General features: G+C 51.9%; 1 protein-coding gene across 1 annotated transcript; it reads left to right on the top strand.

Moving 5' to 3' along the window:
• The first annotated feature begins 4,764 nt into the window (after positions 1 to 4,764).
• On the top strand, positions 4,765 to 20,264 carry LOC139676245 (ADAMTS-like protein 2). Its single transcript, XM_071565003.1, has 17 exons — positions 4,765 to 4,925; positions 7,117 to 7,192; positions 7,686 to 7,788; positions 8,642 to 8,787; positions 9,029 to 9,152; positions 10,394 to 10,474; positions 10,784 to 10,959; positions 11,826 to 12,252; positions 12,818 to 13,238; positions 14,012 to 14,118; positions 14,303 to 14,429; positions 15,364 to 15,577; positions 16,158 to 16,313; positions 16,663 to 16,833; positions 18,506 to 18,682; positions 19,727 to 19,871; positions 19,972 to 20,264. The coding sequence occupies exons 1-17, from the start codon at positions 4,765 to 4,767 to the stop codon at positions 20,088 to 20,090; spliced, it is 2,931 nt and encodes a 976-aa protein (XP_071421104.1). The 3' UTR covers positions 20,091 to 20,264.
• The last annotated feature ends 888 nt before the right edge of the window (positions 20,265 to 21,152 follow it).

Here is a 21,152-nt window from a genome sequence, read left to right as displayed (position 1 = left end):
ATTAAGGGAACTAGAGAGACATGTTTGTGGTCTCTCTTCCCAGACAGCTTTTTTTTTCCAGGAGCCAGGCTCTAATGAATGTCAAGATTAGGCACAACAATAAGCAACACAGGAGACTGGGCCACTGAGACGATAATTGCAGTTATTCCCAGGTTTCTGGGAAACCCAGGGTAGCTCAGAGCTGATCCAGAGCATGACAGAGAATTTATTTCATCCCTTTCAACTCTTCAGAAAGGCCGCCTGGAAATCCGATAGGATGTCAGTCCCGGCCCACCCTTCTGTGCAGGGCTGAGCATTTTGCTTGTGGCAGCCTTTGTTTGGCAAAGGGGAGAGGGGAAGCAGCTGCTGGGCCCTCTCTCAGACAGAAAAAGCTTTCAGTCACGCTGGCTTTAGAGACTGGGGTTTGTGTCTTTGATACTGGCAAATCTGGAGACAGGCATTTCATCCTGGAAAAGTTCTCTGCAGGTTCACAGAATCATAGAATCAATTGGGATGGAAAAGACCTCTGAGATCATCAAGTTCAACCCTTGGTCCAACTCCAGTCCCTTTACCAGATCATGGCACTCAGGGCCATGGCCAAGCTCAGGGATGGGGAATCCACCCCCTCTCTGGGCAGCCCATTCCAATGCCTGAGCACTCTCTCTGGAAGGAATTTTTTTCTGCTCTCCAACTTCAATTTCCCCTGGCAGAGCTTGAGCCCATCGTGCCCCCTTGTCCTATTGCTGAGTGCCTGGGAGAAGAGACCAACCCCCACCTGGCCAGAACTTCCCTTCAGGCAGATCTAGACAGTGCTGAGGTCACCTCTGAGCCTCCTCTTCTCCAGGCTAAACACCCCCAGCTCCCTCAGCCTCTCCCCACAGCACTTGTGCTCCAGTCCCTTCTCCAGCCTCGTTGCTCTTCTCTGGCCCCGCTCCAGCCCCTCAAGATCTTTCCTCAACTGAGGGGCCCAGAACTGAACACAACACTCAAGGTGTGGCCTCCCCAAGGCAGAGTCCAGGGGAAGGGTCACTGCCCTGGGCCTGCTGGCCACGCTAGTTTGGATCCAGGCCAGGATCCCATTGGCCTTCTTGGCCACCTGGGCACACTGTTGGTGTTCAAAGCTCTGCTTCCCCCAGCGAGGGGGCAGAGCAGCCCTCACCTCCTGGACTGCACCTCCAGCATCGGTGTGGAGGCTCCGGAATTCCTTGGGCAGCCTCCGAGAGGAAGAGCTGCAGCTTTGTAACCACCAAGTGCCAAACCACAAGCACCTCCAGGGGGAATTCTTGTGGAGAGCACCTGGCTGAGGGAGAATATGGTCTGTCTTTCCTATGGATTGAAATTCTCATCACCTAAGGAATCATACCAGGCCCTCTTACCTGCCTTAGGCAGAGCCCTCAGCCAAGGCCAGGCAGAGCCAGGCTTATAAAGACAACTCTTGTGCATCTCCTCTCTGTTTTTTCTAGTCTGCTCCACTTCTGTGATCCTGCAGCACAGTGTAAATCAGAGCAGCTCCAGCATCTCCTGTAACACGAGGACAGTGCAAAAGAGTTGTAAAGCCCCTTTGATTTCTCCCTCTGTGAGGGGGAGGTGGGGAAGGGGATTCACTTGTCCAGAATCCACTCTTGGGATTTGTTGAGGGGCTTGGGAAACTAAAGCTGGGAGCTGATCTAACCTGGAGCCTGTCCCACATTCCTTAATTTATGATCTGGACATTTGGAAAATGCAAATAACTCCAATTAAAAACAAGAACCATTTGTGTGTCATAGTCAGTGCAGATTTATTTCTGACAATACAATAAATTCTGCACAGATTGGAACCAGCTGCCCCAGCCCTAAGTACCTGAAATTCCCCTTCCTTGTCATCAGGCCTCAGACTCAGATGCAGTCGTGCCTTAAAGGTGTGTGGCCAAGGGGACAGCTCAGCATTGTCCTTGCTTACACAAGAAAATAAATGCTCCTAGGGAAGGCCTGGCAAGGGAGCTTGGTCATGGAAAACCTGAGAGCCAAATCAATTTACTTAAAAAGTGATTGATTCCTCCAGTGCAGAGAGGAAGCAGGAACAGGGCTTATGGATATAGGGGAACACATTTTATTAAAAGGAAAAGTCTCTCTGACTTGCATCCTTCAATAAATCTTCCTTTGGGCTCCTGCCATTCCCAAGAGGTGCAGTGCAGAGATGTGTCCTACTCAATCCTTAAGAAAGAGGCGCACAAATCAGCAGCTGATCATCCCCAAACTGCAGCTCTGCCACTACAGGCCAGGTCTCCCTGTCTCCAGGCACAGTAACCTGAAAAGGAACCTGCAACTTTGCACCACTCCAAACACACAAATCCTGTTTCATATCCTGGGGCAGGACAGGCAGAACTTCCCTTCACCTGTTTCCCTTATGCCCCATCTCACCCCTTTGGATCACAAGATCCCCGGAGCAGAATTGTTTTTATTGCCACCTGGGGCAAAGCTGTGTCAATATTGCAGTTAATGGTCCACATGCCTCCCCTCCAGGCAGTCCTTGTGCCTCTGTAACTACTCGGGAAAGTGGTAACATGCCAGCTTTCGTTATCCCCCCAGCTGTGAGAGAATCGCTGTTGCCCTGAGCTCTCCACACAGACACCAGATAAATCATGGGAATTCTCCTTCCTGACAGTTGTGAAGAGCTCTCTTTCTCCCTAGGCCTTGAGATGTTTATCACAGAGAAGCATAAGAGGAGTCAGGGAAAGATTTTAGCAGAAAATACTTTACAGTGAGAGACCTTTGGGTTTTTACCTTTGTAAATGTGGAAGCTACACAGTCAGAATTTCCATTTGCAGTCTGATAATACACAGAGAGACGAAAATTCTCATAGGAAAAAGGTTGAGATGATTGTTTGGAAGAACAAAAAAAGGCATTTCTGTTTTCTGTTACATTTCCTTTTTCTCTTGAGCAGCTCAGCTGCTGGCCACAGCATTTGGTCCCTGTCAGGCAAGTCAGCTCTGCCAGAACATCCAAGTGCAGTGAGGAGTTTTGTTGTATTGTTTTTGAAATCAAACTACTGCAATCACTGGGGAGCAAAGCACCAGGTAACACGATGCTTTTTTGCAGCAGAGTAGGTTTCTTCCAACATGCTCTGGCTCTCAGGAAGGGGCACTGTGGGCACTGCAGCCATTTAAGTTAACACTTAAAAACATTTGCATAAACCAGCTGCATCTCCTCTGCCCAAAAGCTGCTCTGTTGGCAGACACTGAGGAAACACAAATTCTCAGGCAGGAATTACACTACAAGATGAAGAGCACATTGAAGGAGCATAAAGCCAAGAGACAGTCAACCAAAATAGTGAGCAGAGCACATTTAGGGATAAGCAAACCCTGCTGAGTTTTCTGTCACATCCATCAGTTGCTCTGCAGACGTGTTGTTTGCAACAGGGCCACAAACCAGCATGTTTTCATAGAATCACAGAATCATGGAATGGATTGGGTTGGAAAAGACCTCCGAGATCATCAAGTCCAACCCTTGGTCCAACTCCAGTCCCTTTACCAGATCATGGCACTCAGTGCCACGGCCAAGCTCAGTTGAAAAACCTCCAGGGATGGGGAATCCACCCCCTCTCTGGGCAGCCCATTCCAATGCCTGATTCCTCTCTCTGGAAAGAATTTTTATCTGATCTCCAACTTCAATTTCCCCTGGCAGAGCTTGAGCCCATCGTGCCCCCTTGTCCTATTGCTGAGTGCCTGGGAGAAGAGACCAACCCCCACCTGGCTAGAACTTCCCTTCAGGGAGTTCTAGACAGTGCTGAGGTCACCTCTGAGCCTCCTCTTCTCCAGGCTAAACACCCCCAGCTCCCTCAGCCTCTCCCCACAGCACTTGTGCTCCAGTCCCTTCTCCAGCCTCGTTGCTCTTCTCTGGAAGAGCTTCAACTTTTTGCCAATAGTAGCACTGATACAGCTTCCCTGAACCCTTACTTTAAAACAGCAGACTTCACACACACACAAATTATTAATTTCCATCTATTAATATTGAAACTCTCAGCAGTTTCAGCTGGATAAATCCCTTCCAGTCACTGTCCTGTGTTAAACTCCTGGCTGCATTTAACACTCCTCACAGCTGTGTTTTAGTAAACAGCAGATTAATTCCGGCACAGAGGAGTTTGCCAAAGTCCCCAGGAGCTTTCAGACCATCAGACACTAAGCAGGGAAGTATTGCAAGGAAAAAAACCCAGCAAACCACAGAACTGCTTACCTGCTGGGAATTGTGGAGGCACAGCCAACAGCAGCCCTGCTGCAATGACCACGCTGGGGCCAGGAGAGCTCAGGTGTGTCAAATTTAAAGGCTCAGCCCTAGCAAGGTGTGCTGGGAGAGGAGGCATTCCTCCTCTGAGCATAGCGGGGTGCACAGGGAGAAGGGACAACAGCACCTGCAGGAGGCTCTGGTTATGAAGCATTCTTCAAAATGACATCTCTGAGGGTTGGGGGGTGAGGAGCTTGGATCTGAGCTGATTTGCTCACAAAGAGAGTGTTATTCGTTGAAATGTAGCTCCAATGAGTGATTTCTGACTACTCCCACTGATGCTGTGGGGCCAGGCTGGTGTTGCTGCCCAGCAGGTCCAGCCTGAAAGCCCTTCTGCACATCATGGGCTCCCAAGGCATCCTGCTTCCCTTGCGTAACTCAGTCTTGGAAGGAAATTTGACTTTTGAGATGTGTGATGCCGGTGTGGCCCCACAGGGCCTGGATCCTGGCACGTTTGTCCCATCCAGGCATCCAGGTGACATGGCAGCTGCCTGTGGTGGTGAGGAGCCAGGTGCTCCAGCTAACCATGCTCTGTTTCTGTCAGGACAGTAGTGAGGCAGCAGATGGAGCTGGCCCCTGGGATGAAGAGGTCACCAAGTGGTGGGGAGAGTGGAGCTCCTGGTCCACCTGCTCCCGGTCCTGTGGAGGAGGTGTGATGTCCCGGGAGAGGCACTGCTTGAGACAGAGGTGAGTCATGTCCGAGCATGAGCCCTTGGCCAGGTCCCAAGTGGCAGAGGACAAATGGAGTGCCCCCAACCTGTGTTTTGGGGCCACATCTCCTGGGTTTGCACATCCTGGCCATTCCCTGTTCTGTGGCCTCTGGGAAAGGAAGGCAGCTGTTGTCCGTGGAGCAAGGGGGAGTAGGGAGTGGTGGGGAGAAACACCACAGTGGGGCAGGTGACAGCTCCCTGAACATGTCACCCCCTCAGCTTGGCTTGTGTGATGGGGAGCAGGGATTGGTCCCCTCCTGGGGTCTGTGGGAGACTTGAAGATGACAGAGTTGTTGGCTGGAGAAGGCTGGCTCTGTTCCTCTTCCCTGTTCCTTCACAAACCCTCACTTACCATGGCTGCTCTGACCAACTTAACCCTGATTTGTGGCCAGTAAGGATATGGGTACATACTCCCAGACACCTTATGGGGACTTGATTTCCTCCTGGCAGGAGCGAGCTCAGCCTTGTCTCAGCAATTTCCCCTCTTTATTCCCTCCTGCAGAGCTGGCAAGTTTTCCCCCCTTTGTCATTTCTCTGGCTGTCACCTGACAGCATCTCCATTTGTCCCAAACAGCAACTTGTCCCCTACAGCTGCTACAGTCGTGATACCAGTTGGACTGGATTTGTGGGAGTGGGGAGAGCTGGGGAACTTCAGCTGCCTGAACTCCTGCTGTCCCCTCTGAGGGGTCACGTTGCCACCAAACCCTCCTCCTCCTACTCCTTCAGCACCTCCCTAACCTGCTGCTCCGGGCTCCTGAGATGTTAATGAGAGCTGGAACCCTGCAGCACAGCAGGCTTTCCCTTCTGCATGAATACACTCAAGAGTGGAGGAAGCTCAAACTCGGGCCCCCAGCCTGCCCTCCTTCCTGCAGCAGAAAGCTCCTTCTCTGGGCTGGTTGCAGCATGGTGAGGGTCTGGATGTGCTGCTGTATCTTCCCTCTGGATGTGTCCTTGCCACTGCTCCTCCCCAGCGCCCCTGTGGCCATGCAGAGAGCATGGGAATGGATCCTGGAGCTGTCCCACACCCCCCACACAGCCAGGGCAGATCTTCTGCCCTTTGCCTTCTGCCAGAAGAGGAATTTTTCTCTCCATTTGGCATCATTCTATCTTTGACTCCACAGCTGGAGTGAGGAGGCTTTGCTGTGGTGTTTTACTCCAGGCGTTATGTCTGAATTTAAAAAAAGAGAAATTCCATTATAAAACTCAGCCCAAAGGTTTCTGCAGCATTAAGGTGAACAGCCTAAGTGTGAGCCAGGTATGGCCATGAAACAATTTCTATAAGTCTGCAGGCAGCCTCTGCTTCTGGAAAGCATGGCACTTTTCAAGCCTTTTGGTGCAAATGCAGGCTTTGCCTTTGTCATGTAAAGCATTGCTCTGTAGGGACAACTGCAGTACCCCTTGCCAGTCCAGCCTGAATATGCCTATAGTATTCCTTGTATCCTAAATACGTCCTGAGTTCTCAGTATTGTTAATGCATTGTCTGCTGCTGATCTCTACACAGACTGCATTGCCTCAGCCTGTGGTCCCAGCCATTCTCCATACACCCTCACAGCTTTCAAGAGTTTTTTCTGCCTTTGCATCAGTCAAGGACTCCAGTATCTCCTGAATAACTCATGCTGGCCAGAGCTAAAGCATCAAGTGCTGAGAAATTCCCATGGTTTTAGTATGTCGCCTGCACAAAGCCTTTCCTGGTAATCTTTTAGGCTGTCCAGTCCCACGAGAGGTGTCTCTGCACAGTGAATCCTGGAATCAATTCCCCTGGTCACTGCAAGTCCTGGGCACTTCCATGGGAGTTGAATCCTGGAATCAATTTCCCTGGTCACTGGAAATCCTGGGCACTTCCATGGGAGTGATGGATCCTCAGTGTCTGTTGTCCTTTGGCCACATCGACCCTTTTGGAGCTCACACACAGAGGTTGTGCTACTGCAGTTGCTCCTTGTCTGCTCAACCTGCCCCAAAAAGAGAGCAGCCCAAAATCACAGCCCACCTAAAAGCACACAAAATACGTTTCAGAGGAGCTGTTGGCCAGTCTAGATCCAGAAAGCTTTGCTCTAACAAAATGCCTACCTTGTTTCTCCCCTCTAAGTCAGACCTGACTCCTCTGTCATCCTCAGTACCTTGGCACTTCACAGAAATCCAGCTTATGTCCAAAAATTCCTGCTTTGCAGGCTCCAGATGCCCCAGGGAGCCAACAGCACCATGTGTGTTGGTCAAGCCAAGCACTACCAACTGTGCCAGCAGCAGGTGAGAACCACTTCCAGTACTGACTGGTCCTTACTGGGGGATGTGGGACTCTGTTCCAAGGTGTCCCACCTGGAACTGCAGGAGCACCAGCACTTGGGGTGGGACTGGTCCCTCAGAGGAGCAGAGACAAGGGGTACCATCTGCTCCTGGGGTGGTGGATGATGGGCCTTTGAGGACACAGGAGATGGACTCTTCTCTCTGGGACTGGGAGATGGGGAGAAAGATGTAAAAAGATATTTGTTGTGGAGCAAGGAGAGGGATGTTTTTCCAGTATGCTGGAAGGAACTTTTGCAGGGCTGTTAAATACAGCTGTCTGAGAGGCCCTTTACAATAAAAGCCTGGCCTTTCTGCCTGCACTAGGGCACCTCAGAGTCATTGCCAGTTCCTTCCAAGCTGGACAGGGCATTTTCATCCTCCAAGGATGCAACAGGGACAAGCCACATCCATGGCTGTGACCTAAAAGGAGCTTTGATTGCATTTATTCCCTCCATAGCCCTGCCCAGCCAACACAGCAAGCTTCAAACAGCAGCAGTGCTCCAGTTTCAACGCCAAAGCCTTTGGGAAGCACTACTACCACTGGATGCCCCTCTATCCAGGTGGGTTTTCACAGCTTCACACAAAGGATCAGGGTGAGAAAACACCCACAGAATCTCCTCAAGCACACAAGGGGAAGGTCCTCGGGGACAAGGGGTAGATGCTCCTGGCTGGTCTGGAAGTGCTTCCCTGTGCTCCCTGCTTTGGAGAAATCATTCCCTGTCTCTTCACAGAACCCCTCCACTCAGCCAGGCCTCCTCTCTCCCCACATTGCTCCTGTTTCAGATCCTCCACCCACAAACAGTGGTGGGCAGGCAGGACATGGGCTTCTCTGGGTTGACTTGTCTAACCAGCACTCATCTTGGCAGACTGGGTGTTAATGCTCCTTGGGCCTTCTGCCATTTTGGCTGCCTCTCACCCAGCCTGCTTCCCACTGGGCTGGTGCTGGGTTGTTCTGAACAGGATCTCACCTGCACAGGTGAGACAGATGGCTGCACATGAGTGTCCCATTGTTCCTTGAGGCCCAGACTAAGCTCACCTGAGATACTGCCCTGTTTCTGGACTCACCTTTATTTCAATTATCTGCTAAGAGGACATGGAACATCTGCACCTCTACCTCCAGCTGCTCAGCTGAATGGGGTGTAGCTGGAACAGCCCTACCCAGGCAAGACCCCTGTTGTCAAAGAAGAGTGTTTGCCAGCCAGAAGTATTTCTGCTGGGCACAGTTCCCAGCTGCAGCCTCATGCCATGACCCGTTCACTACTAAATAGTCTATCGCTTTGGGGTCTCATCTCAGTCAGCAGGAACATCAAGGTGACATCAAACCATCAGTATGGATAAGGGGAGGGTCCCCTTCCTCACTGCCCATCTCTGAGCACCTTGATCTGCCTGGTGACTCTGCCTCTGTCCCTTCAGATGACTATACCAGTATCTCCAACAAGCCCTGTGACCTCCAGTGCACCACCCGGAGTGGAGAGAGGCAGCTGATGGCCCGAGCACAGGATGGCACCTCCTGCAAGGACAGGACCTATCAAGGGGTCTGCATCAATGGAAAGTGTGAGGTGAGGCTCTGGGAGGAAGCAGTAGAAAAACTGGGAGTTTAATTGCATGACTGGACCTCCTGGTCATCACAAGGCCAAGGAATCCCAACAGGGAATTGAAACCAAGGCCTGGTGTTGGATTCATTCATTACAACCACCCAGAACGCCCACTAAAAGCTCACAGTAGCCCTTCCTGGGAAAGACCCTGCTCTGTGGAGATAAGCTGGCCCCAGGAAACCCTCTCTTGTTTTGTTCTTTGCAGCCAGTGGGGTGCGATGGGAGCCTGTACTCGCCCCAGACGATGGACAGATGCAGGGTGTGTGGAGGGGACGGCAGCACTTGCCACCGTGTCTCGGGCAGCTTCCGAAGGGCAGTCTCACAGATAGGTACTCCCTGCTACCACAGTCCAGAGACCTCACCTGCCACTTCTTACCACCAGCTGGCTTGAACACGGGTAGGAGTTTCCCAGCTGCTTCGTGGAAGGAGCTGGGGAGTGTCACCCCTGCCTGAATGGCTGTGTCCTTTTCCTTTACACTTAATCATCAGAGCAGAGTGGTTTGATGTGCTATGTATTAGGCTGGTAAGGTTTCCCTTCACCTCTTTACAATAGGAATCAGCTGGGGATCTATTTGTTCCTATTGATTTTGGCATCTTGCCCACCTCAGATGATGTGAAGGGATCAATGAATCTTCTTTTATTTGTGCTATGTGTTCATTTGAAATTTAAGCTATGATGAGGGTCACAGCATTTGTTTCAGCCTGCACTTAATCTCCTGCTTTCCCCAGTCCTGTGGCTGGCACAGCTGAGGGACAATCCCTCTGAAACCAGGCTGAAATTCATCTCTTGCTACCTGATGGCCCAGTTCTCCACCCACAGAAGGAATAGACTCTGGTGTGCTCATTAGAAATTAATCAGCTGTGGTTTGAGGATGTTTTGGAACATCATTTCACACTGTTGTTGTTTCACTAGTCTGCCTCACTCTCTACAAACAGCAGACTAGGAAAGCACTCAGGCCCCCTTGCAGAGCAGGGGGAGTGGTGCTACCCCCTCTAGCAGTAGGGGTGAAGGTTTGGCTTCCCATTCCATCCCTTCTAACATCTTACAGGACAGACAAGACCTGCATTTTTAGCAGGAAAGACAAACTGCCAAACCACGCAACTTTGAGCCTCTGATTTCCTCTCCCTTTAAAGGTCATTTTTTATGTTACTCCTGAGACAAATTCCATGGAGTCAGGAGCTTAGGGGACCTATGGTCTTTTTCCATCTTCTGTTCTGCATCAGCCCTGATCGCTACTAAACTTTTTTCTGTGCTCTTGCCAGAAAGAGTGTGAGAAGCACATTCATCCACACACCCAACGCCAGATTGTTTCACTTGTGTAGTTCCTTCCTGACTCCAAACCCAGCAGTGCTCAGACTGGACCCATAATGGTGATCTGTAATGGGATTTCAGAGGAGACCTGGGATTAGAGCTCACAAATGGGCACAACATGCATTTATGTCCTTGGCATCCCGCTCCTGAAGGGCAGCGCTGCCCCCTTACAAACACACTTTTCCCATGAGCTGATTTTCCCACCCAGACCTTTTTATTCTGTCCTCAGGGTCTCCTAACCCTCTGTTCTGGTCCTCAGGTTATGTGTTCATCACCAACATCCCTGCTGGTGCCACAGATATCCTCATCATTGAGCGCAGGAAAACAGAAAACATCTTAGGTAAGCAGAGGAGCTGGATGGATGTGGAGATCCCAGTTCAGCTGCCTGGGAGGTAGGAGGGGGCTCTGTACATTCTCACCTGTGAGCATTTCCTTCAATGTAACACAGGGTTGCTTCACCTCTCCATAAGCCAAGGCTGCCACTTCTCCACTAGCAGGAGAGACATTTGGAACCCAAGCCCACTATGGGCAGGGTGTGGTGTTCTTTTTCTGCTGGGCTTTCTGTGTTGATGTGCTGTTTTCTGTCCTCATTGCCAGTGCAGCCCTGGTGTTCCACAGTGTCACATTTGTGTTTTCTCTCTCTTTGCAGCACTTGCAGATGAATCTGGGCATTTCTTCTTCAACGGCAACTCTGCCATTGACAACCCCCAGAACTTCAGGGTAGCTGGAACCATCTTCAAGTATCGGCGGCCCTCGAGCCTGAACTCGGATGGGCTGGAGTACATCATGGCTCATGGGCCCACTAACCAGTCTCTGAATGCCATGGTATGTGAGAAGCTGGTTTTAGGCTTTCCTGTCTTGCCTTCTTCCTTCAGACAAAAGGAGTACAACCCTGTTCCCAGCCAAACCCACATGTGTAGGTGGCCGAGGAAGTCCTCTCCTGTATCAAAACCAGCGTGGCCAGCAGGCCCAGGGCAGTGACCCTTCCCCTGGACTCTGCCTTGGGGAGGCCACACCTTGAAGTGTTGTGTTCAGTTCTGGGCCCCTCAGTTGAGGCAAGAGATTGAGGGGCTGGAGCGGGGCCAGAGAAGAGCAACGAGGCTGGAGAAGGGACTGGAGCACAAGTGCTGTGGGGAGAGGCTGAGGGAGCTGGGGGTGTTTAGCCTGGAGAAGAGGAGGCTCAGAGGTGACCTCAGCACTGTCTGGAACTCCCTGAAGGGAAGTTCTGGCCAGGTGGGGGTTGGTCTCTTCTCCCAGGCACTCAGCAATAGGACAAGGGGGCACGATGGGCTCAAGCTCTGCCAGGGGAAATTGAAGTTGGAGAGCAGAAAAAAATTCTTTGCAGAGAGAGTGCTCAGGCATTGGAATGGGCTGCCTAGAGAGGGGGTGGATTCCCCATCCCTGGAGGTTTTTCAACTGAGCTTGGCCGTGGCCCTGAGTGCCATGATCTGGTAAAGGGACTGGAGTTGGACCAAGGGTTGGACTTGATGATCTCGGAGGTCTTTTCCAGCCCAATCGATTCTATGATTCTATGAAGTCAGATAGTCTTGGCAAGAAGGAGTTCTCTTGAATTTATGGGGATGCTGCCTCCTCTCAGTATCCATCGCCACATGGATGTGGCTAGGAAAGGCTAATGGGGAAACACATATTCTTAAAATGAAAGCAGTTTTTCCTTTCTCTGTTTCCTCCAGTACTATAACTTTAATGGGAAAATGCCACACATAACTTATGACTACACCGTGCCACGGATGCCGCCCCTGCGAACAGCAGCCCCTGCTCTACCCAGACCTCTCTATCATCACCTACCAGAGACCAGCCAGAACCAGCCCGTGCCAGCCAACTCCAGAGCTGCCCAGGACTTCAATGCCACATGGCTCTCCCTGTCACCAGATGACACCAGTGAACAGCTTCCTCTCCGAGAAGGGCATGAAGATTTAGACTTCGGTCACCCTCACTTCTTCCAGACCAACTCCACCAGTGAGACCCGGGACTGGGGCTGGGAACAAGGTGAAGAGAAGGAGAAGTATGACTTCCAGATCAGACAGAGCTACCATGCAAACACAGCAGGAGAGGAAGAGGAGGAGGAAGCAGCAGCAACTGGTGGAAAAACAGAGTTGGGTTGGTTGCTTTGTTTTTCCTTCTGCTGTTTTCATTGATTGAAAGCAGGCATCCCACACTGGTATTGAAATCTAAGGTGGCTTTATCATCAGTGCAGGCAAGTGGGATGATGGTTAATAGTGGGGTGGAGACTGTTGGGGAGCAGCAAGGGATGGTAGGTCTGTGAGGGAAGGGGAGCTGGGAGAGGGTGGCCACAATACAGATCAGGGATGGCAGTCCCTCAGCACCTGAGCTTGGCAGGCAGGGCAGTGACAGCAGCAGGACCCAGCAACAGTCCAGCAATCATCAGGTGACAATCAAATCTCAGGTCAATCTGGAGAGCCAAACAGCAATTCACGAACAAAGCACACCTACAACATTGCTCAGGCCAGGACTGAAGGCCCAGACTTGAGCTTAAATGTAGCTCCAGAGCAGACAGAGTGAGAGGTTGGGCAGGGTAAGAAAGGCCTGTTGGTGCTTCCTGGTGGCAATTTATGATTGTGGGGCCAAATACTGAATGTTTTTTTCCTTGCTTAATGGCACGAGTCATCCAGTATAATAAAAGGATCCCTGTATTTTTTTCCAGCTCTCAGGTTCAACCAAATCTCCATCAGCACAGCTGTGCCCTACAGCATGAGGAGACCCCAGCTCTCGGAGAACAGTCACGTAGCATCCTCCAGGCTGCGTCTCTTCAGGCGACTGTGCCACAGAGACCCTCACAACACTGCCTTGTGTAGGGAGCTGCAGCACCTGGCAGCCAGGCTGGCCCCAAGGAACTCCTCAGCTGGGCTATGGGCTGGGGCAGCTGCCCAGTGGCCACAGGGCCTCCACAAAGCGCCAGCCCCTAAAAACTCACTGGAGGACTTGAAGGTGGAGGTGTTTGCTGGGAGCCAGAGGGAAGCAGCCAACTACAGCATGGCGACCTCCGTGGAGAGCCCTCTGCGAGGTGCCAGCCCAACCATGGACATCAGCCAGGCAGAGCCTCTGCGAGCCCCTGGCACTGAAAGGTGGCACTTGATCTCCTGGGCAACACAGGGGCATGGATACCTGGAGAGGGAGGGTCAAGCCAGTCCCTGCTGTCCTCGTTCACCAGTGTCTATCCAAAGACGGATTGTCACTGCTGGTCTGACATGAAGCTCCCAAACATGTTACAGGTTCCATTTAAATGGGTTCTGAAGGTCTACAGGGCCAACACTGATGTGACTGTAAAGAAGGCCAGGAGTCCATAGCACGCCACATACACACATTTACCACATCATGACCCTCCTGTCCCATTTTTCTGGGCACATAAAATTCTAAAACTTCTGTAAACTGGAGTGTACAGGACTGGGCAAGCAGGACCCTCTCTCAGTCAAGTTCCATCAGATCCAAAAGTCTGGACAGAGGGCCAACTTTTAAATATTTCTGGCAAGCCACATGAAATCTCCCCACCATATTATATTATATGAGTGGGACCTTGCTTGAGCTCTCCTTTCCAACCTAAATCATGCCTCTCAAGGTGATAGTATGAGCTGAGGTTGGGGGCACTCACATGGTTGAAAGTCCATAATATGCACAAGACTCACCATGAATGATGCTTCCTCTTTGCTAGTTGAATTCAGGATCAAGGCTTTACCCTCTCTGTTCATCAGTGGTCTGCCTTGCCCAGGGTGGGGGAGATGTACAACAGAAACACTGCATTTCTTCCCATCTTCAAAGACAATGAGGAAGAATTTCCCTGTATTTTATGTTTGCAGCAATTTTTTCCAATTTTAGCTCACCCCACCTCTTTTTTCCACAGCAATGAATTCGATATAAGCCCTGTGGGCCACGATGACATCAGCTTGGCTGACATGTATCGGTGGAAAGTCTCAGCTTATGCTCCCTGCAGCTCCACCTGCACGTCAGGTAGGTTTGGCTTCCAGTGACTGATCACGTGAGGTCCTTTTGGGTCAGTGATGGAGAGAATCCTGGTATGTTTTACACGGCAGGTAGAGTTTCAGGTGCAGCGAGAACTCCAGTTATTTAATGATGGTGGGAGGAGGTTTGTGGGTCTGAGCACGACTGAGAGAGGGTGTTGCTTGCCCAGCAGGTATCAGCACCTCGTACGCGATGTGTGTGCGGTACGACGGAGTGGAAGTGGACGAATCGTACTGTGACGCCCTGACCCGACCAGAACCCACTCATGAGTTTTGCACAGGCAGAGATTGCCAGCCCAGGTGAGTGGAAATGGCATCAGCTGGCCATGGGGACAACACATCTTTGTAAGGATCATTTTCTGCTCAAACTACACAGCCGTTCTGGTGCTTAAACTAAGTCCCTGTATCCCTTTGTAAGCAAAAAGAGGGAAGGAATTCAGGATCTAAACTGCAAAGCTGGTTGCAAGACCAGCATTGCCATAACACAGACATATATCCTGTCCTGTATCAAAAATAGCATGGCCAGCAGGACCAGAGCAGTGACCCTTCCCCTGGACTCTGCCTTGGGGAGGCCACACCTTGAGTGTTGTGTTCAGTTCTGGGCCCCTCAGTTGAGGAAAGAGATTGAGGGGCTGGAGCAGGGCCAGAGAAGAGCAACGAGGCTGGAGAAGGGACTGGAGCACAAGTGCTGTGGGGAGAGGCTGAGGGAGCTGGGGGTGTTTAGCCTGGAGAAGAGGAGGCTCAGAGATGACCTCAGCACTGTCTAGAACTCCCTGAAGGGAAGTTCTGGCCAGGTGAGGGTTGGTCTCTTCTCCCAGACACTCAGCAATAGGACAAGGGGGCACGGGCTCAAGCTCTGCCAGGGACTGAAATTGAAGTTGGAGATCAGAAAAAACTTCTTTGCAGAGAGAGTGCTCAGGCATTGGAATGGGCTGCCCAGAGAGGGGGTGGATTCCCCATCCCTGGAGGTTTTTCAACTGAGGTTGGCCGTGGCCCTGAGTGCCATGATCTGGTAAAGGGACTGGAGTTGGACCAAGGGTTGGACTTGATGATCTCGGAGGTCTTTTCCAACCCAGTGGATTCTATGATTCTATATGTGATGAGCAGATTCATAGCAGCAGCTGCTGGGTGAGGGGGTCCCCAGGCGTGCAGGCATAGTCCTCCCACCTCATGTCCCTTGTCCCCCTTACCTGGGTTTCCCTCTGTGCTTTTCCCCCGCGTGCTGCTCGTTGAGGTGGGAGACCAGCCGGTGGAGCGAGTGCTCGCGGACCTGCGGGGAGGGCTCCCAGTACCGCACCGTGCGCTGCTGGAAGATGCTGGCCCCAGGCTTCGACAGCTCCGTGTATGACGACCTCTGCGAGGCAGCTGGGCTGGCCAGGCCCATGGAGAGGAAAGCCTGCAAGAACAAGGCCTGTGGGCCCCAGTGGGAGCTCTCTGAGTGGTCCGAGGTAGGCAGTTGGAGAGCTTTGCTCCAGGAGGTGAGGAGGAGCCAGGGATGGGATGGGGTCTGGAGGAAGGTGGGTGACAGATGTTGGGTGCTGAGAAAGCCTCTGACCAACTGCATCCCTGGGAAACAAGGACTGCCTTTATCCACAGCTCCCCTGCCCTGGCACTGCTCAGCAAAGGCCATTACAAAACATTTTTTCTGAGGTCATTTCTCAAGCAAGGCATTGCCAGCAAGAGGCTTTGCCTTCCTCTTCCAGAGGATCCAAACAATTCTCTCTAACTGAGGGAAAATGGGGAAACAATACCACAGAAATACACAGAAATTAAAACCCAATTGAAGTCCCTTTGATTGATTTCCCAATTTTCACTGCTGGGGTTGTGGCCCAGTGACTTTAAACAGCAATTCAACATCGAAGTGTTGGAGCTCAAAATCAATGAGCAGCAAAGAGAGACAGACCCACCTTTTTCTCTTCCTGCTGGGACCTTCCCCTCTCTCCTAGTGCAGCAGGAGGAGACACAGCTCCCTTCCCAGGCTTCCTCTCTGCTCCTGAACCTGGGGCTGACTCCGTGTGCCTCCTGCAGTGCTCGGCCCGGTGTGGCACACAGGGGACGATGAGGCGGGAGGTGCGCTGCTCCGTGGAGGTGTCCCTGTGTGATGAGTCCCAGAAGCCCAGCAGTGAGAAGGTGTGCACAGGGCCTCCCTGCGACCGCCGCTGGACCGCCTCGGACTGGGGCCCGGTGAGTCCAGAGGGGCTGCTTCTCCTTGCTCCCAGGGCTGGTGGGAGGGAGCGGGTGGGCAGACATGCTGCAGCTCCCTTTTCGCTTTCTTCTGGCAGAGGCCAAGTGAAAGAAACCAGAATAATCTGTATTCTTACCTCTCTCTGCTGTAAATTTTGGTTAACTGTGATGTGAACTCCGTTGAATAACTTGTAAAGCTCATGGCACCTGGAGAATGGAAGCCCCTGACCAGATGGGTCCAGTGCCAGTGGCAGGGCTGGACTCTGGACTCAGCTATCCTGGCACCACCAACCCTGAGCTCTCCATCTCCTGCTTTCTGATGTGTCTAAATGCCCTTTATTCCTCCAAGTGCTCAGGTTCGTGTGGCGAGGGACGCATGAGCCGCTTCATCGCATGTCGCAACCTGGAGGGCAAGGTGATCTCCAGCTCCCAGTGTGACCCAGCCACCAAGCCCCTGGCTGTCCATCCCTGTGGAGACAAGAACTGCCCTGCACATTGGGTGGAGCAGGAGTGGGACCAGGTAAAGCCAGCCCTGTGTCCTCAGCCCTCCTTTCCACCCTGTATCCCTTAGGACATGGTGGGAGCCTGGTTCCCTTGGCAGAGCAAAGTTGTATAGTGTGACATCCAGCCATGGAGCTCTACCCTTGTCCTAACTCCTTTTAGAAAGAGGGAAGGACTAGAGAATAGCCCAGCTTGTCCCTTCTGTATGCCATAGACCACCCCAAAGTTTGTGGCATTTGCTGCCTTCCCAGGAACCTCCATTGGAGGGCAGCAATGTCCTAAGGAAAGTGTCCTCCTCTCACACCTGGCTCCCAGCTGGCAGTGGCAGACACCTCCGCAGAGCTTTCCCAGAACCTGCACTCACCCCCTACAAAAGATTTTGGACCTGCCACTAAAGAGAAAAACTGAAATGAAACATTCCCATCTCTGATAAATAACAACTGGAGGTAGATCTGAAACACAGCCCAAATCCCTGCCCTGAAAGTCACGTCCAGACCACAGCTGTGTACTTGCCTCAGGAATTAAGAGTCCAGTGAACATGGTCCAGGTGCCCCATTCTATGAAACAATCAATCTCTGCCCATCTCCTTCCAGTCTTTGTGTTGCTCAAGGCCTGAAGACTTCAGGTTTTCCCATTCAAGCTGATCCAAATGCCAGTGCATCCAGAAGGACACATTGAATCAGTTGTAGGGCTTGGGCTTTTTCTTTGAAGGGGTTCCTAAAGCACTAAGGAGGCTTCTAGGAAACAAGGGAAGCAGCCAAGGCCTTTCCTCTCCAGGCATAGCTAAACCTCTGTTTTCGCTTTGCTACTTTTATAGCTGCTGATTACATTCAGTTGAGTCTCCCCTCACAGTGGTAACAAGCACAGACTGGTTAAACCTGGGGACCCATGATGGTTCCATAACCCACCTCTGCTCTGGCTCTTGGTGTGGTTCATGCACAGTCCTGCAGTGTAATTTTCAGCTGTGTGCAGGCTAGTAAACTCAAGCAGAGCTGAAAGACCAGCTGAGCTCCCCACCTTTGCCTGTGCCAGCTTCTTTGCCATGTTCCCTCAGCTGATGAGCTCTGAGTTCACAGGATGACTAAGGACAGATGCAAACCAGCCGTGCTGGCTCTGCAGTGGTGAAAAAAGGCACAAAGCAGTGAAATCTCAAACTGGCAACTGCTTCCATGGGCATCAGGGAGCAGATCCTGCCTTCTGCTGTATTCTCCTGTGGTGTCCTAAGGGAGCAAGCCCTCCCAGCTAAGCCTGCATAGCTTTGGGCTCAGCAGTACTTGTCCATGTGCATCACCCGCAGTGCACCACTTGAGTCCCCTTGGGCCCACACAAAGCTTGTTGTACTCCAAGATGTAGGTTGCTACTATGTGATTTTTGAGAACATAGAAACACATAAAATAAGACAGAAACAGCCCCTTGTAGTCTTACCTTGGCTGCTCCAGGTCTCCCGTGACAGCTGCTCTCAAGGCCAGCCAAGGTGAACTCAGCTAAAAATTAATTACCAGCATCTGTCCCTCTCCCTGGGAAATTCGCAGACACCTGTTGCTCCTGTGACCTGGGCAGCACTTGGCTCCATTAGACTGGTGTTAGCACAGGCATTAAGCACTTTGCTCCTGAGCAGGATTCCATCTTACCTGAAGCTCTGCAGCTGCTGAGCATCCTTTTTTTACCTGGCTGCTCTGTTCCCTTCCCAGTGTGATGCCAGCTGCGGGCGAGGGATGAAGACCCGGCTCGTGCTGTGTGCAGGTCTGGAGAATGGCGTGTACAGGGAGTACCCTGAAAAGCACTGTGAGGCCTCTCAGAAACCTGAGGAACAAGCTGCCTGTTTCAGGAGGCCATGCTCAACATGGTTCACGACCTCTTGGTCTCAGGTAGGGCTGGGGGTGGTGAGGAATGGCGAGAGGAGGCCTCATAGCCCTGGTTGTTGGAGCAGGACCTGTGCTGAGTCTCTCTGGCAGTTCTGCTGAGGGCTCTGCTAGGTCTGGATGGGACCCTGAGCTCTGCTCTGCTGCAGACGAGGCAGCAGGTTGAGTGACTGGCACATGCAGGCTGGAGAAACCTTGGAGCTTGTGGATTATTGCCTCAGGCAAGAGTCTGCACCACACTGCAGGCATACAGGACACAGCCATGTCCTCCTCCTCCAAGAATCCATGTTCTGTCTTTCCCTGCTTTCCTACAGAATAAAATCATAGAATGGATTGGGTTGAAAAAGACCTCTGAGATCATCAAGTCCAACCCTTGGTCCAACTCCAGTCCCTTTACCACATCATGTCACTCAGTGCCACAGCCAGTCTCAGTTGAAAAACCTCCAGGGATGGGGAATCCACCCCCTCTCTGGGCAGGCCATTCCAATGCTTGATTACTCTCTCTGGAAAGAATTTTTTTCTGATCTCCATCTTCAATTTCCCCTGGCAGAGCTTGAGCCCGTGCCCCCTTGTCCTATTGCTGAGTGCCTGGGAGAAGAGACCAACCCCCACCTGGCCAGAACTTCCCTTCAGGTAGTTGTAGACAGTGCTGAGGTCACCTCTGAGCCTCCTCTTCTCCAGGCTTCTGCACGATGGTAACTGATGAGCATTTAGGGAATGGGAGGACAGAGGAGCTGAGCCTGGCTCACAGCAGCCTTTTTCTCCATTTTCTGCCACAGCACCAACACTCCAAACAAAAATCTGAGTTACTTCAAAGAGGTGAAAGCAAACTCCTCCCTTGCTCTGCCCCAGCCCCAACTCAGGGATGCTGTTCTCCAGCAATGGAAAGGGAGCATAAGTTTGAGATCCATGTGGGATTTGACCCAAACCTCCTCAAGAGCAATCTTCGAAGCAGGGACTGGGAGGTCTCCCTAGAAGAAAGAACTTGGGAGCTAGAGGAAAATTTAAAATGCCTCTCACAATCTCTTTCTTCTTTCTTGACCCTGACAGTGCAGCAAGACATGTGGTGCTGGTGTGCGACTGCGTGAGGTGAAGTGCTACCAGGGGGAAGCACTGGCTCAGGGCTGTGACCCCACTGCCAAACCAGAAGCCAGGCAGACCTGCCAACTCCAGCCGTGCCCCACAGAGGCACCAGGTATGACAGAGAGGCAGACGAGCCCTTGGGAGCCCTTTGCTGTCTGTTGGGGAAGCCCAGCTCCTTCTTAACCCCTTCTGTGTGTGCTTCTGTTCCCCAGAAGATGCCTGTGAAGACAAAGCGACAGCCAACTGCGTGCTGGTGCTGAAGGTGAAGCTGTGCTCTCACTGGTACTACAGGAAGGCCTGCTGCTGGTCGTGTCGGCTCAAGTCACCCTGAGTGCTGACAGGCTGTACTTCCCTTCCAAGGTCACGGGCAAGAGCCCCCTCAGGCCAGACTTTACCACTTGAAGCCACCTCACTTGGCTTGGCTGTGGAGCCAGTCCCTGTAGACCAGCCTGCTCAGCGAGGAGGGATTCCTAGGACTTAATCACTGCTCCCTCTCCTTCAAGAGGGTTTTACACAAGACAAACCATCAGTGCCTAGAAAGCTACTGAGAAGTGAGTTGGGAAAGCCTGTCCCTGCTGTCACCGTCTCTGGGGAGCACTAGTTGGAGGCGGTGGGGCGCAGGAGGCCGGCCCATGGCAGGGCAGGGATGACAGCAGCCATCCCTCTGGTCTGCCCTGCAGGACAACTTCCAAAACACACTGAAAAATTGTGTCACAATAAAGAGATAAACTATAAAACTGCAGGTTTGGGATCCATGGACATAGGGCAGGGGTAAGGGAGGAGGAGGAATGCAAGATGAGCAAAAGCAGTAGCAGGAAGGGTGGGGAGGAAAAATCCTTGCACTAGTAGAGTTACCAGGCAGCACTGGATAAAGTCCATTTTCTGTTGCCTGCCAAAGAACAGAACCACTCCTGGTTTGTATTTCAAAGTCCTCATTTATTTCTGACATTGAATTTGGACCCATAGCTGAGCAACAAAGACAGAGAATAGTAACAGGAGGAATCTGAAGTGGAAAAAATCTGGGATCCCTGCCCCTACCCCATCCTGTTCTTCCACCAGCCCCCAGACCTAATCCTCAGCTGCATCCCCGTGTTTCCAGCCCTTTCAGACTCACCCATTTCCCTGTGGCTGCGCCAGACCCAGGGTGTGTGTTGGCTATGAGGCCAACCCTCATCTTGGCCATCCGGCTGCTCTGGAACTGCCTCTCCAGCCTTGGCACCTCCTGAGCCAGCGACAGGTCACGCTTAATTGGCATGTGATGAAGATGACAATGCAGTGGCCTTCCTTCCACCAAAAGGGTGACTCACAGAAGCAAAAGCCCCTGTGTTATTCCCACCCTCTGGAAGTCATGGCCATTGGGGTGGGAAGCCTTTTTGTGTGCCAAGAGGTAGAG

The sequence above is a fragment of the Pithys albifrons genome, chromosome 10 (assembly GCF_047495875.1).
Source record: "Pithys albifrons albifrons isolate INPA30051 chromosome 10, PitAlb_v1, whole genome shotgun sequence".
In the NCBI taxonomy this organism is placed as follows: Eukaryota; Metazoa; Chordata; class Aves; order Passeriformes; family Thamnophilidae; genus Pithys; species Pithys albifrons.
Note: the sequence above shows the minus strand (reverse complement) of the source record. Positions and strands in the feature narration are given on the sequence as shown.

Excerpts from the sequence above, each read along its gene's own strand:
- LOC139676245 (XM_071565003.1), top strand. The coding sequence starts at position 4,765 with ATGCTCTGTTTCTGTCAGGACAGTAGTGAGGCAGCAGATGGAGCTGGC. Across the intron at positions 10,960-11,825 it reads ACCAGTCTCTGAATGCCATG|TACTATAACTTTAATGGGAA; the intron begins GTATGTGAGAAG and ends TGTTTCCTCCAG. Across the intron at positions 14,430-15,363 it reads GGCAGAGATTGCCAGCCCAG|GTGGGAGACCAGCCGGTGGA; the intron begins GTGAGTGGAAAT and ends CTGCTCGTTGAG.